Raw genomic sequence first — 14,045 nt, forward strand, 5'->3', positions numbered from 1 at the left:
TAGGTCCGGATAGAAATTAGTGGCCATTATTTATAAGTATGTGACCTTGAACAAGTCATTTAACCTTTCTAAATCTGTTCTAAATATGCTAAAATAGGGATAATGATGCCACTGTAAAAGGGGGGGTGTTACCAGAAGTGACAATTAAATAAGGTAAGATACACAAAAGCACCAGTACAGTGCCTGGTCTGTTGTAGACACTCAGTGATTTTTTTTAGAGGGGAAATATTCTGTTCCCTAGTGTTCATTCCTGACCTTAGATCCCGTCTCTCCACACTCATATTCCAAAGAGAGGAAAATATACACATTTGCATGAAGTTATTTTAGAACATCTCCTATTGGCCCTTTAATATAAAACCTACCTGAATTTTTTCATTGGTGATTGCTTTTCTTGAGCAGTGGCCAGATGACCAGAATAGTAGACTGGGAAAAACATAATGTTCCAGTTTGTTGAAAACCAAGTCATGAAAAATGGACAGTAGAAGTTCTTATAAGTAATTTTTACAATCTGGGTGGTTCCAACCCAAGACGATGACACTGACAAGATGATCAAGAGTCCCCAGACAGCCTTCAGAACCATGGACGTGCAGGACAGGCAGCGAGCCTTGATTCTGTTTTCTTGGCCGCTGTTCTCAGGATGAGTCTGTGTTCCATCATCCCCTGAAAACAGGACAGGAATACAAATGTGTGGGAATCAAGTTATGAAACAGCAATCAGAGAGGCAGGCAGCAGAATCACCAGTGGTTTTCTTTTCTACCATCATTTGAAGAGACTGATAACTGTGGCTCACATTCTCTCCAGAATCTCTAGTCTGCAAGGTACAGTATGAATCTCATCTTCCATCCAGGCCATGACAATGTTCATGAACTTGGTGGATGCTGTGCTGCTCCCCAGCACACCCTGCCCACTTCCTTGTAAGAGCATTGCACATTTCAAGGCCAAAAGACTTTGGCCTTGACCACATGACCTGCTTTGTCTAATCAAACATGAGCAGATGAAAGTATGCCACCTCCCAGAAGAGCTTTAAGAGGCTTCACAAGGCCCCACCAGCTCTCTTGTGCTTCCTTTTTCACCAGAATACTAAATCCCAAATAGTTGCTGCTCTTGTGGTCAATGTGGGAGAACAAGCAGAACTTAGCCAAAGCAGCCTTGTGTCTGCTGACATGAAAAGTAAGTGAGAAATAAGTATTTGTTTAATATAAATTCCACTGAGTTTTTTTTTTAACTGCAGCAAAGACGACTATTAAATTGAAAAACAATGTGTCCCAAGAAGAGAAAAAGCCCTGAGTACACAAAGTCATTTCCCACCTCAGGACAAATTATTATTTAATGTAGTTCTAGGAGCACAGTGAGTTCTACTTTGTATTTTTACATTTACTAAAAATATTTAGTAGCATATTTTTTCACACTAAAATAGTCAGAACTCCCTAAAAGTAACAATCTAAAAGACCTTCTCCTGTGATAGGGAAAACAAGTTCAACACAATGAATTTATGTTGGGAAGTTAAATGGGAGAAGTGGTCCCTGTGCTGAGATCTTAGGTGGTAGAATCCTGGGGGGAGGGAGGCAGAATTTATCTGCAAGATTCTCTTGTGTCTTTGTGTCTTGTGTCTTGTGGTGCAGTCCACAGATTGCAAGTAGTAGTAGATGGGTTTCTCAATTTACCACTCTAGAACCTGCTGGCCCTCCTGCTGAATATTTTCGTGCAGCTTAATGAGCCAGGAGTGACTGCCCCACTGGGATAAAAACATTCACCCAGCATAGGCTTTCTGATATAATTATTTGGCAAGGGGGGCAGCAAGCCTTAAAAGTAAACTCTTCTTCGGGGGAATATAAACCAAGAACGGATGAACAAAGCAATTACTCCATGAGGCCCAAGACTTACACACAGTACTAAATTGTCTGGCCTAGGCTTCCAGATGAAAATTGGTATTCTTTTATTCATTTGCTCTACCAAATCCTGTGGAGACTACCAGGAGCTAGTTAGCTAGTTGGGTCCCAGGTATTTAAAGATGAAAGACTTGAGTTCATGGCCTAGTGGAAAGCCAGAAAACACATCTAAGACAGTGTGGTAAGGGCCAGCTATGGCAGATACAAGGCCATCTGGAGGCGGAGGAGAAGCACTTGTTACAGACTGGTGTGGGAAATGGTCAGGAGAAACTTCCATGCTGCAGTGACATGGAGATGCATCTAGAAGTATGAGTTAGCCAGCTCCCTTAACCATGTGCAGTCAACTCCTGCTCTTGAAAACAGTTCCGCTCTTCATAAGGTTGGTGATCACATGGCTTATGCAGGGAGTAGAGGGGAAAAACTTAAGATGAGTAAGAGGTAGAATAAGAGACTCTTGTATTAGGAGGCTGGGAATGAAACACAAACTTACCTAAGTAAGTAGGTGTTATCATTCCCATTTTACAGATGAAACAACTGAGAAATGGTTTAAGGTTATCTAAGGCTGAATACAAGTCAGTGTGATCTCAGGGTCCGAGCTTTCTATCCTGAATATTCACTCTGTCTGGGATTCAGGTTTGACACTCTGTTCAAACACCAGAAGTTTTAGAAATGGTTTGGAGGAAAAGTTCTGTCTCCCGGCATGAATGGTTGTCTTGTGTTAAGTGTAAGAGAAGTGACACTGAAGAGATCGCACTTCAGATCGCAGTATTCTCAGGGACTTTCTCACAAAGGAGGAATGGTTCTACCAAGATCCTAAGTATCCCTTTGAGCTGATTCCTGCCTTTGTTGTCACCTTCTTTGATGATTGCTTCTATACCACCGTCGCAGCATGGACAGTACTTCCACTGACATCAGTAGTCACTTAAATCCTCCAATAGTTTTGGCCCATTCTCTTTGTGCTAACTAGATTTAAGTGTTGCTAGTTCTTTAATTTTACCATCTATAGGTGCCATAGAAAGACTATCTCCAGAACTCATTTATTTTTCTATTTTAAACATGACTTTTAGATAGTTCTGCTTAGATTTATAGTTTTGTAAATATGTTTCATTGAGATCAGCTTACCAGGAACTCCATCATCCATTTTTATAAACTGTGATTGAAGCCATACAAATCAATAATAGAGGCAATTGGAATTTGGGAACATGCATGTAAATCCTGCCTTGCCATTGGATGGCCCTGAGTATATGTTTAATTCTAGCCTAGTTTCTTTATCTGCCAAGCAGTAATAATATCTATATCATGGAGTTCATCCTGAGGTTAATTTCCATAACATTTACGAAAGCCTGGTGACCTTCTCTTCTGATTTTTCTTGTTTAAGCTTTTTTCTCTGGTGCTCTGGAATATCCCCAAGTGCCTTCTGAACACCACAGAAAGAGTGAGCAATGTCCCACATGATCTTTAATGGTAGAGTCTTTGAAATTTGTTATCTGTATATGATAGATAGGGCAAGTCTTTATTAAGTAGCATATTTAATTAACTGGTATATTCTGCTCTGCAGATAACTGGGATAATAGGAACACGAGGACTTTCCAGAAGGTATCCAACCATGTAATATGAAAAAGAGACATTTATTGAAGAAGCTTCAAGATACAAGGAACATTGTACATAGGACAATGCCTCAGTCCCCTTCAAAGTAGGCACCTTGGGACTTCACACAGTACTCCCAATCACCAAAGGCTGCCGCATCATATTTTCCTGAATCTTATCAATGGTCTGAAATCTCTTCCCTTTCAAAGGTGATTTTAGTTTTGGAAAAAGCCAGAAGTCACAGGACACCAAATCTGGGCTGTAGAGGGGTGGAGTCACCTGGGTGATTTGATGTTTTGCCAAAAAGCTGCACGAGATGTGATGCATGAGTGGGCATGTTGTCATGATAAAGCTGCCAATCACCAGTTGCCCATAGCTGCAGCCTTCTGAATCATCTGAATAGTTTCCATGGAGGAATGTTCAAGCTTAAAGCAAATTTGATGCAGATTCACTCCTCTACTCACTCAGTCATTTTGAATGTGATGGTCACACAGTACACATGCTCACTCAGTGGTGTCTACTGCCCCCACTGACTAGTACAGTGAAGTCGTCATTGTTCATGCATGTGCATTCCAGTCCACTCTCCTTGGCTGCCAGGTTATATCAATGTTGTGCAAACCATTCTGGTTACATTAACAATGGCTGGACTTTTTCCAGGCAGACTTGGTATTACTGCAATTTACTAAAGCCAGTTAAAAGTTTCTGAAGATTTAAGGTATTTTCTTCACTTTTTAAAGGAGTTTTAGTCTTGAAATTAATATCATTTAAAAATATTGTCACTTTTTGAAAATTATCTTTCTCTATATTAAAAAAAATCCTCTTCTCAAATCAGTAGGACCCTGGAAAGAGCCTTTCAGGTCTCCTTTATACATTCGTTTACCCCATCCCTACCTGTGTTCCCCAAATGCTCATTTCTCTTCTTCTGTTTTTAAAGCCAGTTTTCTCAAAGTTCTGGTTTGGTTTTGTTTTTTTACTGCCTTGTTGTTTTGTGTGGAATATTTTGATATTTTTGCTGTTGTTACTGTTTTTAAGGATGCAAGACATTTTAATGTGTTGCTTGCCAAGCTGAGGGAACAAATGAAAAAGGAGAGACTGAAAATGCCAGTGGAAGAGACAGAGAGGGGTGATCCCGGACACAGGAAAAGGAGTTAATGTCAGAATGGTAGAAAGCACACAAGTCAAAGGTGGACTCGCAGTGGTGGTAATAAGCAACAGGAGAACATTTTGAGGCAGAGAGGAAGGCATCTATTAACATATAACTCTTTTGCTCTTTGGGGGAAGGTAGAGTGTGGTGAGGTGATGAGAAGAAGTAAGTATGGAATCGGGGCCTGAGAGCATCCTCTGGGGATGGCAAAGAGTATCAAAAAATAACAGCATTGGGCAGCAGCCTATTGGAGACAGCTGTGTTGGGAAACTCATAGATATAGTTGTAAGATTTATCTAGCAATTTCCAGTAACCCAGGAGTGGGCAGGCAGATGAGAAGAAAGGCTAAAGGTCTTGACTGATCAGTAAATGCTGATTAGGGAGGTAAGTAAAGCAACCCAAAGGTGTAATGTTGTGAAAATTACAAGTGCTGCAAGGACTGGCAATCCTGAAGAGGACACAAGCAGGGTCTGTGGTTTTTGGGGTGTTTCTATTCCTTGCAGAACAAGCACACTGTGCTACTGCTGAGCCCCAGGGCTGAGAGGAAAGATGCTGGGTTTTGACACCTTAAAGCTGAGAAAACTAGTTACCCTGTAAATGTCATTAGATGTCATTGTTTAACCACGTGTTGGTTAAGGCCTTCAACAATAGGTTTTGGTATTCAGTTTCTCTGCTACACTGTACATCCCTAAGAGACTGTACAAATCGTGCTCCTTGACTCATGATGGGCTTATGTCCAAATGAACCCATTGTAAGTTAAACAAATTGTAAGTCTAGAAGGCACTTAATACAGCACTGTAGAGAATTGGCCATTTACCCCAGTGATTGCGTGGCTGACTGGGAGCTGTGGTCACTGCCACTGTCTAGCATCATGGAAGAGAATCATGCCAAATATCACTAGCTCAGAAAAGATCAAAATTCAAAATTTGAAATACAATTTCTATTGAACGCACATCACTTTCACACTATTATAAAGTCAAAAAATCCCAAATCAAACCATCATAATTCAGGGACTGTCTTTATCTATACATTTCCCTTCTTCCTTCTCCTCCTACTTGAGAAACCTTCCCCTCACCCAGTCCTAAGCATGATGTAACGTCTCTGTGTTCTGTGACAATGGCGAGATCTTTCACGGCTGGCTAGAAGGTTACCTGGATGTACTGTTGTTTAAGAGGAGGTCACCAGCTTACCTGCTCTGTTCTGCCTCTCGATTCTGTGTCCACAAACTCCAGAGGATCCTCGGCTCTGAAGTTCAAGAATAGGAGCAGAAGAATCTTCGGTGACAGACAGAGGGGATAACTGTCTACTGATGCCACTGTGTGAACTGGGGCAGTTGGCTCCTGGTTTACATCGAGTGACAGATGACCTGGAGGTACCTGGGAAGAAAGAGTTCATACCAGTTTGAGGACTTCCTGGAGGAAAATATTGGAAACAGATCTTAAACATCTTGGCAGGAAAATAGGTGGTAGCCATAGTCACAGTCTATATGGAATATTTATTGAGCTCATTTCTAATTTTATAGGGTCTCCTAAAAAATTGCCATGTTGGCAAGGTCTGTGTCCCTAAGATAAAGGGAATTTTTAGATAAATCCATTAACTAGAAATGAACATTAGAATATGGTGTTTGGGTTGATCCATCTGTTCTGAATTAGAACTGCTAACACTGTCTAATTTGTCTCTCATTGAGACACATCTCAAGGAAAGCAAACTGTTATGTTATGTTTGCTTTCTCGTTGAATTCCTAAATGGTAAAGCTGCCAACAGTGTCTCCTATGAAATCCCTGATGCATTTTTCATCAGATCAATCACTAAAATCTGATTTCATGTGTCTCCTCAATAACCTGTGGCCTCTGTCCACTGTTACAGACAAAAACTCAGCCTTCAGGATCCTCCACTGGCCAAGCCCCTTCCCATCCCAGTTAGTCTTCCATGAATCCCCAACCCAGGGTGGCTTCTGGGCCTGCCACCAGTGCAGTCTCACAGGGCATTGGGCTAGAAGGACCCCGCCACCACCATCACCACACGCACCCGAGGGTAGGTGTTGTGTAGGTGCCTCCTCGAAATTCTCAGTGCTTTTATCTTTTAAACTGCTTTATGTTTTTAGTAAGCGACTTCTGATGACATAACAGAGCATACAGGGGCTTGGTGCTTCAGCTCCTGCATGGTCTTCTCTCCCTACATCCTGGGTGGGATTTCATCTTTGTTCCTGCTTAGCAATCTTACAGGGTCCTGGGATCTGGAATGCAGAGTGTTGGGGTCTCAGGGTGGGGCCACCAGTGGCTGTGGGGGCCAGCACTTACCCAGTAAGTATTCCCATGTCCAAGGGAGCAGACATTAAATAGCAAAAAAAAATGCCATGATATGGAGTCACAGAGATAGACACACTCACGCACATACAGAGAGAGAGCGCACATAAGAAAGGAAAAAGCCATTCCCCCCCACCACCCTGCTTTTTGACCAAGGGGCCCTACATTTTCATTTTGCACTGGGACCTAAAATTCCATTACCAGCCCCTACCCCAGCCCGAATACCCCACTTCAAATACACAGGTTCTGGCTGTGTTCCAACACTTTACTGTCAGTGCTGGAAGCGTTTAAGCATTTGGTGGGCTGTTCCCTTATCTGGAACACTCCGAATCTAGCCAAATCCTTAAGTCCTTGATCAGGTTCTGATTGGCTCACGCAGTCTTCACTATTAGATCACGTGCACCTATACTTTCTTTGCACTTGTACTGTCTGAGCTCAGTTAACAGCAGTCATGCGCTAGCTGCCCCAATACTTCACTTTCTCATGTGTGAATGCTTTCACTCTCCGTCTGCAAAAGCCACCTGATGTCAGAGACTGTGTTCTTCTCTATCTCTTTTGTTAAATAAACTTTTAAGTTTGGAATAGTTTCATATTTACAGAAAAGTTGAAAAGATAATTCAGAGAGTTCCTGCATGCTCTTCATCCATTTTCCTTTAGTGTTAATATTTTACACACACTTGGTTCATTTTTCCAAGTCAAGATATTAACATTGGCAATACTATTAACCACATCTCACACTTCATTCGAATTATACTAGTTGTATCACTAATGACCTTCTTCTATTCCAGGACCCCATCCAGGATACATTACATGTAGTCTTCATGTTGCCTCAGACTCCTATGGTCCGTGACAGTGTTTCAGTCTTTCCTGGTTTCTCATGACCTTGACAGGTTTGAGAAGCACTGCTGAAGTGTTCTGTAGGCTGTGCCTCTGACTGGGGTTTGTCAGATGCTTTTTTCCCATGTTTATATTGGGCCTATGTGTTCTGGGGAAGAACACCACAGAGGTGAAGTATCCCTACCATAGGATATCAGTTCTTTTATGCTACTAATATGACTTATTACTGACGATGTTAACATCGATCACCTGGCCAAAGTAGTATTTGCCCAATTTTTCCACTGCCTTTCTCCCCGTCCCATACTTTGTTCTTTGAAAGCAAGACACGGAGTCCAGCCCACCCTCCAGGGTGGGAGATGGGGATGTGTTAAGCTTTACTTTCTGGAAAGAGTGTCTGCATGTATTATTTGGAATTCTTCTGAAAAGATTTGTCTTTCATCCTCCCTTTATTTATTCAATCATTATATCAGTATGGACTTATGTATGTTTTTGTATGCTTTGAATTATGATCAAAGCTGGATTGCTTATTCTTTTGCTCAAATTATTTCATCTCTCACCATTGGGAGACTGACTTCTGAGTTCCTTTGACATGTTCCCATTCTTTTGTTTTTGGAGCTCTTCCTTACTTTCTGGCATTACAAGTACTCTGGGCTCATTTTTTTTTTTTTTTTTTTTTGGTAAAGATTTTATTTATTTCTTTTAGAGAGGGGAAGGGAGGGAGAAAGAGAGGGATAAAAACATCAATGTGTGGTTGCCTCTCGTGTGGCCCCTACTGGGACCTGGCCCACAACCCAGGCATGTGCCCCAGACTGGGAATCGAACTGGTGACCCCTTGGGGGCAGGCCCACACTCAATCCATTGAGCCACAGCAGCCAGGGCTGGGCTCATCTTTTATTTTCTCTGCCCTACTCCTAGAATCAGTCATCTCTTCAAGGATCCCGATTTCCTTTCATTGGAGAGCGATATTTAGAAACCAAGGTCTGGCTGTGTGTTTATTGTTAGCAGAATACCCCTAACTGTAGGTCTTCTCAGCTGTCAGAGATAGGAAATAAGTGTGTATATATCAACCCATGTATACACATATATCCATAATTATTCTTGTTATCTACATATTGTACACTTTTAAAATTATCTCTAAGAACCAGGTAAAATGTCCTATATACAGTATGACCTCAAAAAAAAATACCTGTTGAGGAGCAACTGGGGTGATCAGAAGGAAAGTATCAGAATCAACTTGGACACTGATGGACATCAGCACCTAGGTATGTGGGAGGCTGCTCCAACTGCTCTCTGGGACAGTGTTTGTTCTTCATTGTTAGGAGTTAGGAGTGTCTTTAGTGTTTGCTGATGCAAGGTGGAGAACAGAGGCTATCATTTTCTCTGGGCTATGGAGGCTATGTCTTGTTGGGGTGCTTCTGAGATGGCAGGAAGGACGTAGAAACTGTCAAATGGAAGACAAAATCTTGAAATAGCCATAATAGATTGGTTTTAATTTGGCTTTGAATACATCGTGTTATGCACTATGTGAGTAGTCACTTGAAGCAATCAAATTGGAACCTCGAGAAGCAGTGATGTCAAGAGAACAGCATCTCCACCAAGAAACTAGCAGAACCGCAGTGTAACTCTGATGCAAATGTTAGCTCCACAGCCCAGGGCCCTCCATCTATGACAAAAGTGTATCTTGTTTTCCTTTCTTTTTCTCTTTTTTTGGTTCTCAATCTTGGGAAAAAAATAAGTAGAGGTATGTAAAAATGGAGTTAGCTGTACTATCAGTAGAGTCAAGTTGATTAAAATGTATTATTTTACCTTGGAATTAAGGAATCAAAAAATGTACAGCTACTCAAAAGTCAACAGAATTACATACTGATTACTATGGTTAAATTAATGCAATGTTAATATTATTATTGTCAAGTGTCATAATACATAAGGTTATTATTATAAATATCCAAAATGTTTACTGTACTTTTTACAACTATGTTTCTAATTGAAAAGTTCAAGTGCAATGAAAGAGGCTGTCTGGGGTTCAGTGAACCCTCATTTATTCATGCTCTCCAAGAGGGACTAACACTCAGATGCTTTGAGTCATTTTTGATTTATCTTTCAGGTATCTTTTATAATTTATTTTTATTTAAGAAATGTTGTGCCTTCTCGTGTTTTCTTAGGTGAATATCAGCTTTCATTGTGTGATCATTTGGTGATTGTGGGTGGAAAGGAAAAAGTCCAAAATTAGGTTGGATGGCAAGCTGAAATGGAGTTGACATAAAATACTGGCCACAGTTACTTAAAAGTTGGTAAATCATGCGTGGCCGGCAAGTGCTGGATTTGTAAGCCAAGCTAGCAATTTCTCTTGCTTCTTCATTTTCACTGACATGTTACACCCTGGCTTCTGCACTTTCTTATGCAACATAGCTCAAAGCCTATTGCCTGCTGCCAGCTACTTCCCAATGGTTCATTTGTGGAAAGACCTAAAAGTAGTTGAGCCACTGGAGATATTTAAATCATTGTCCTGAAAAGGCAAATTTGAAACTTCAGAGCCAGGCCCAGAGGCATGTTCGGGGATTGGACCATGAAACAGTCATCGTCAATCCTGTTAATGAAGACACTGCCCCATGCCGTCAGGTTTTGTACCACTCAATTAATATAAAGCCAGTCCTAACAAAAAATAAATATTCAGAATGTAGCCTGGGATGCAGTCAAGGATTATAAATAGACTGTATCGATTTTTCTATGCCGCAGTGAATGCCTGGGCATTGAAAATTCAGTTAGTGAGCAGAGTTCAGACTTTAATAGGTATTGAGAGTAAACTATATTAGGAGTGATGGGTTGGAAGTCTCTCATTTGTCATATCAGATGGTCCTCCTGCTTCAGGAAGAAAAAAAGACATTCTTGCTTGGGTAACTCTTATACTCATCAAACATGTTCTGGATTTGTATTCTAAAGAACAGGTCAGAGTCAAGATTCATTTATTCTGGCTTCCTTCTCTGAAAAAAATAATGATCATCCTTAATATCTGTTTGTTTAGATCACTTCTGGCCTTCAATCTCCTTCCAGTATCAAGCTTTGTTTCCTCAGTGCTTCCCAGGGATGACCCCCCCACAACTTCTGCCCTAATCACACCAATGTTCTATTACATCTAAACTTGCTTTCCTATTCCAGCTACCTCTTATCTTGCCCATACCCAGTCTCTCACTGCTGAGTCTGTTACACTTTACGTCATCTGTAGAATTAAATTATGGCTTAAGCTTGATGATTTCTGCTGAACATTCATAGAAATCTGAAATGGATTTTTAAATATACTGAAAGTGCCTAAGGAAGAATTTTGAATCTATTTGGTTTATCCTATAGATGAATCAGCAGAAATACCACAAAATTGCCTTAAAATTTTTTGATGATAGTCCTGATTTTCAGTAATTTCCCAGATAATAGAAAGTGGGGGAGGGGTGTTGCAAAAGAACAATTGAAAAAAATCTCTAAGCCCAATTAACAACTCCCTCAATGTTTTTAATGTGGATAACTCAATCCTCTGTCCTATTTTTAGTGGCCAGCATCAAATTCCCTTCCCATTTAGGGAAACAATGCCCCATATCCCACAATGGAAAGCTAAAAAAAAAAAAAAAACAAAACAAAAAAACAAAAAAAAAACCAAAGAATTCTCCCTGCCCCTGGCAATAGGGTGCAGGCACGACTGGGTTCCAGCCAATCAGACCCTCCTGTCCAGAACTTTGAATCCCAAGGAAGACAGATTGTCGCTATTTCCTTAGCAGCAGGGTATCAGGTAGTGACGGCGACAATGGCATCCTGGCAGATTGTCCCAGCTGCTCAACTGTGGTGTCCTCTCAGATCCTGCATGTTTTTTAACGCTCTGTGAGTCTCACCTTCCAGATCTACTCAGTAAGTCTCCCTGCTGTTAGCTGGCTGCTGAGGCTTGCAATCGGGAGCCCTGTCTGATGTGGACTCTTGAGGGCTTTAACGTGCACCCAGCCTCACGGAGCCCTCCTCGCCTGTCCTTTCCCCTTTCTCTCTGATGTCTTTACTCGCCACGTCTTTTCTTAACTTTTTTCCAGTTACAGTTGACATACAATATATTAGTTTCAGGTGTACGATGTAGTCATTAGACATTTATATAACTTACAAAGTGATCACCCCTATAAATCTAGTACCCATGTGACACCACACATAGTTAATACAATATTATTGACTGTATTCCCTATGCTGTACTTTACATCCCCGTGACTGTTTATGTAACCAGAATGTATACTTCTTCATCCCTTCACCTTTTTTATCCACACCCCCTAACTCCCCTCCCATCTGGCAACCTCACCACTTCTTTTTGGACTTCATCCACCTCTATGGAGGATGGTCCCTGTACTCAGAGAGGGGCCCATTGAGAGCATTTAGGAAGATTTTCTGGAATTCTTGCCAGCTTCCCCATAAGAACCTAATGGCATACATTCCACAGGGGGCATAGCTAGCCAAGTTACCTTTGCTGAACACCTGTGGGCAAGTCTCCCCCCGGAAGATGATTCCCAGGTGAAGGCGGGGAGGGAGAATCTCTAAGATGCACCAAGCTCACGTGTTCTCCCATCTTCCCTGTCACCCTAATGCCAGCAGCAACTGGAGATTCATTGGCCATACAGTAAAAAGCCTTGTTTTGATGATTCTGAAATATTCACTTCAACCCAGGAAAACCCAAAGAAATACAAGATCCACTCTAGAACGTTTTCCAAGAAGATCAGCTCAGTAAATTGAAGCAAAATAGGTAAGAAAATGCTGTGCTGTATGAAGAAAATAAAACTAACAGCACTGTCCTGGTCTGGTAAAATCTATAGAAAAGTCAGTTCTGGAAGTTGTGCTTTTGAACACATGCCCCTTTCTCTTACATGGTTAAGATGCCGGCCTTAAGACTACACAACAATTTTGTCTTATATAACAACATCTATACCACTCCTAAACACATACAAAAATGTAATAGTATTTAAATCATACTTTAGAGGGAGTGGGAGTGTTTATGCTTAGAAATAATTTCTTGTTAAAGTAGGTAACTGATTCTAATTTTTTTATGTTGAGTTTGGTTCCTTGAATCATCTTGTTTGCTTTTCATCAAACCTTCACATTGACTTTCTTTTAGCTGAGACTTTGTCTCTTCTGCTGCCAAAAATCTTGATTCCTTGTAAATTTGGACCAGGGTATTGACCCCCATACAGGTGCATTTAAAAGGTACTAGGATGCCCATATGCACCTTGCAGCATCACTGCCTCCCTCTTGCAATGCCACTATTACCCTGAAGATCTTGGGAAACACTCCCTACTAACTGTGAAAACTCTTTACTTACAAATTCCTCGCTATTAGGGCTCCCCTAGAATACATTCCCTTCCAAATGGCCTTGGTGAGTATCTTGATTGATGGATTCAACAAAGCATTTATAAGACAGATTCATAATCCATTATAACAAAAAAACAATTCAGGACAAACCAAAAGGCTCATGGCAATTGGCCTAATTCTGTGATAACCCATTAATCAACAAGTTATTGGTGCCTACTACGTGTCTAGCCCTCAACTAAGTGCAAGGAAGGCAAGAAAGCATGTTGACTGCCCTCATTTTCTTGTGGTCCAGATAGAGAAGTAGCAAATTACACAGTAATTTCTGTAAAGAGAGCTAAATGCTGAATGGGTGGATAATCCAGCCTTTAATCAAGGAGCCAACCAACTGCTCAGCCCTTTGCCACTGCCAATAGTCACAAATGTTCTTCTCATTTGGGAATCGGCTTTTAAGCCGTAACCCTATGGGTCGGTTCACAAAATATGTATGCCTTGTTCATGAACAGAAAGAAAGAAATGGGCAGTCAAGTATGCCAGGGTACGGCTAATGCTGTTAGCATTTACATTTGTCACTTGGGAGGAGTTCAGATCAGGAGCTGGCAGAGGCAGCCGATTACTGACTGAAGCCACAATCTAAATGAAACTTGTTGTAAGCTTTTGCCTTGGGGATATGAAGAAAGCTAAACAACCAGCATCAGGTTATTTTCACAATTGTTATGGGCGTCCTCACCTACAAGGTGGTGGGTGGGGCTGACACAATCTGGGAACTGAAACCCACTGTGGTAAGTTCCAGCTCTACAGTCGTACAAGCAAGCAAGCAAGCCTCTTCCTCACTTACCTAGATCCTACTTTCCTTTCAATGTTTAGCTCCAGGCCCAACCCCAACTGTCTGGGCCTACATTCCACTGTCATTCACATGAGACAACATTCATTGAGCTAGAAGGGGGACCTAGTTCAGGGGGA

The 14,045-nt window shown here is 41.3% G+C and overlaps 1 protein-coding gene across 1 annotated transcript in view; it reads right to left on the minus strand.

The window, feature by feature from the left end:
- SLC35F4 (solute carrier family 35 member F4) overlaps nucleotides 1-14,045 on the minus strand; it is a 151,630-nt gene that overhangs the window by 21,585 nt on the left and 116,000 nt on the right. The window contains exons 2-3 of the mRNA XM_024567879.3: nucleotides 5,811-5,996; nucleotides 363-660 (exon numbers count right to left, since the gene is read on the minus strand). Of these exons, the coding sequence (XP_024423647.1) occupies nucleotides 363-660; nucleotides 5,811-5,996 (484 nt within the window). The remainder of the gene's footprint in view (nucleotides 1-362; nucleotides 661-5,810; nucleotides 5,997-14,045) is intronic.

Source organism: Desmodus rotundus, chromosome 7 (assembly GCF_022682495.2).
Source record: "Desmodus rotundus isolate HL8 chromosome 7, HLdesRot8A.1, whole genome shotgun sequence".
NCBI lineage: Eukaryota > Metazoa > Chordata > Mammalia > Chiroptera > Phyllostomidae > Desmodus > Desmodus rotundus.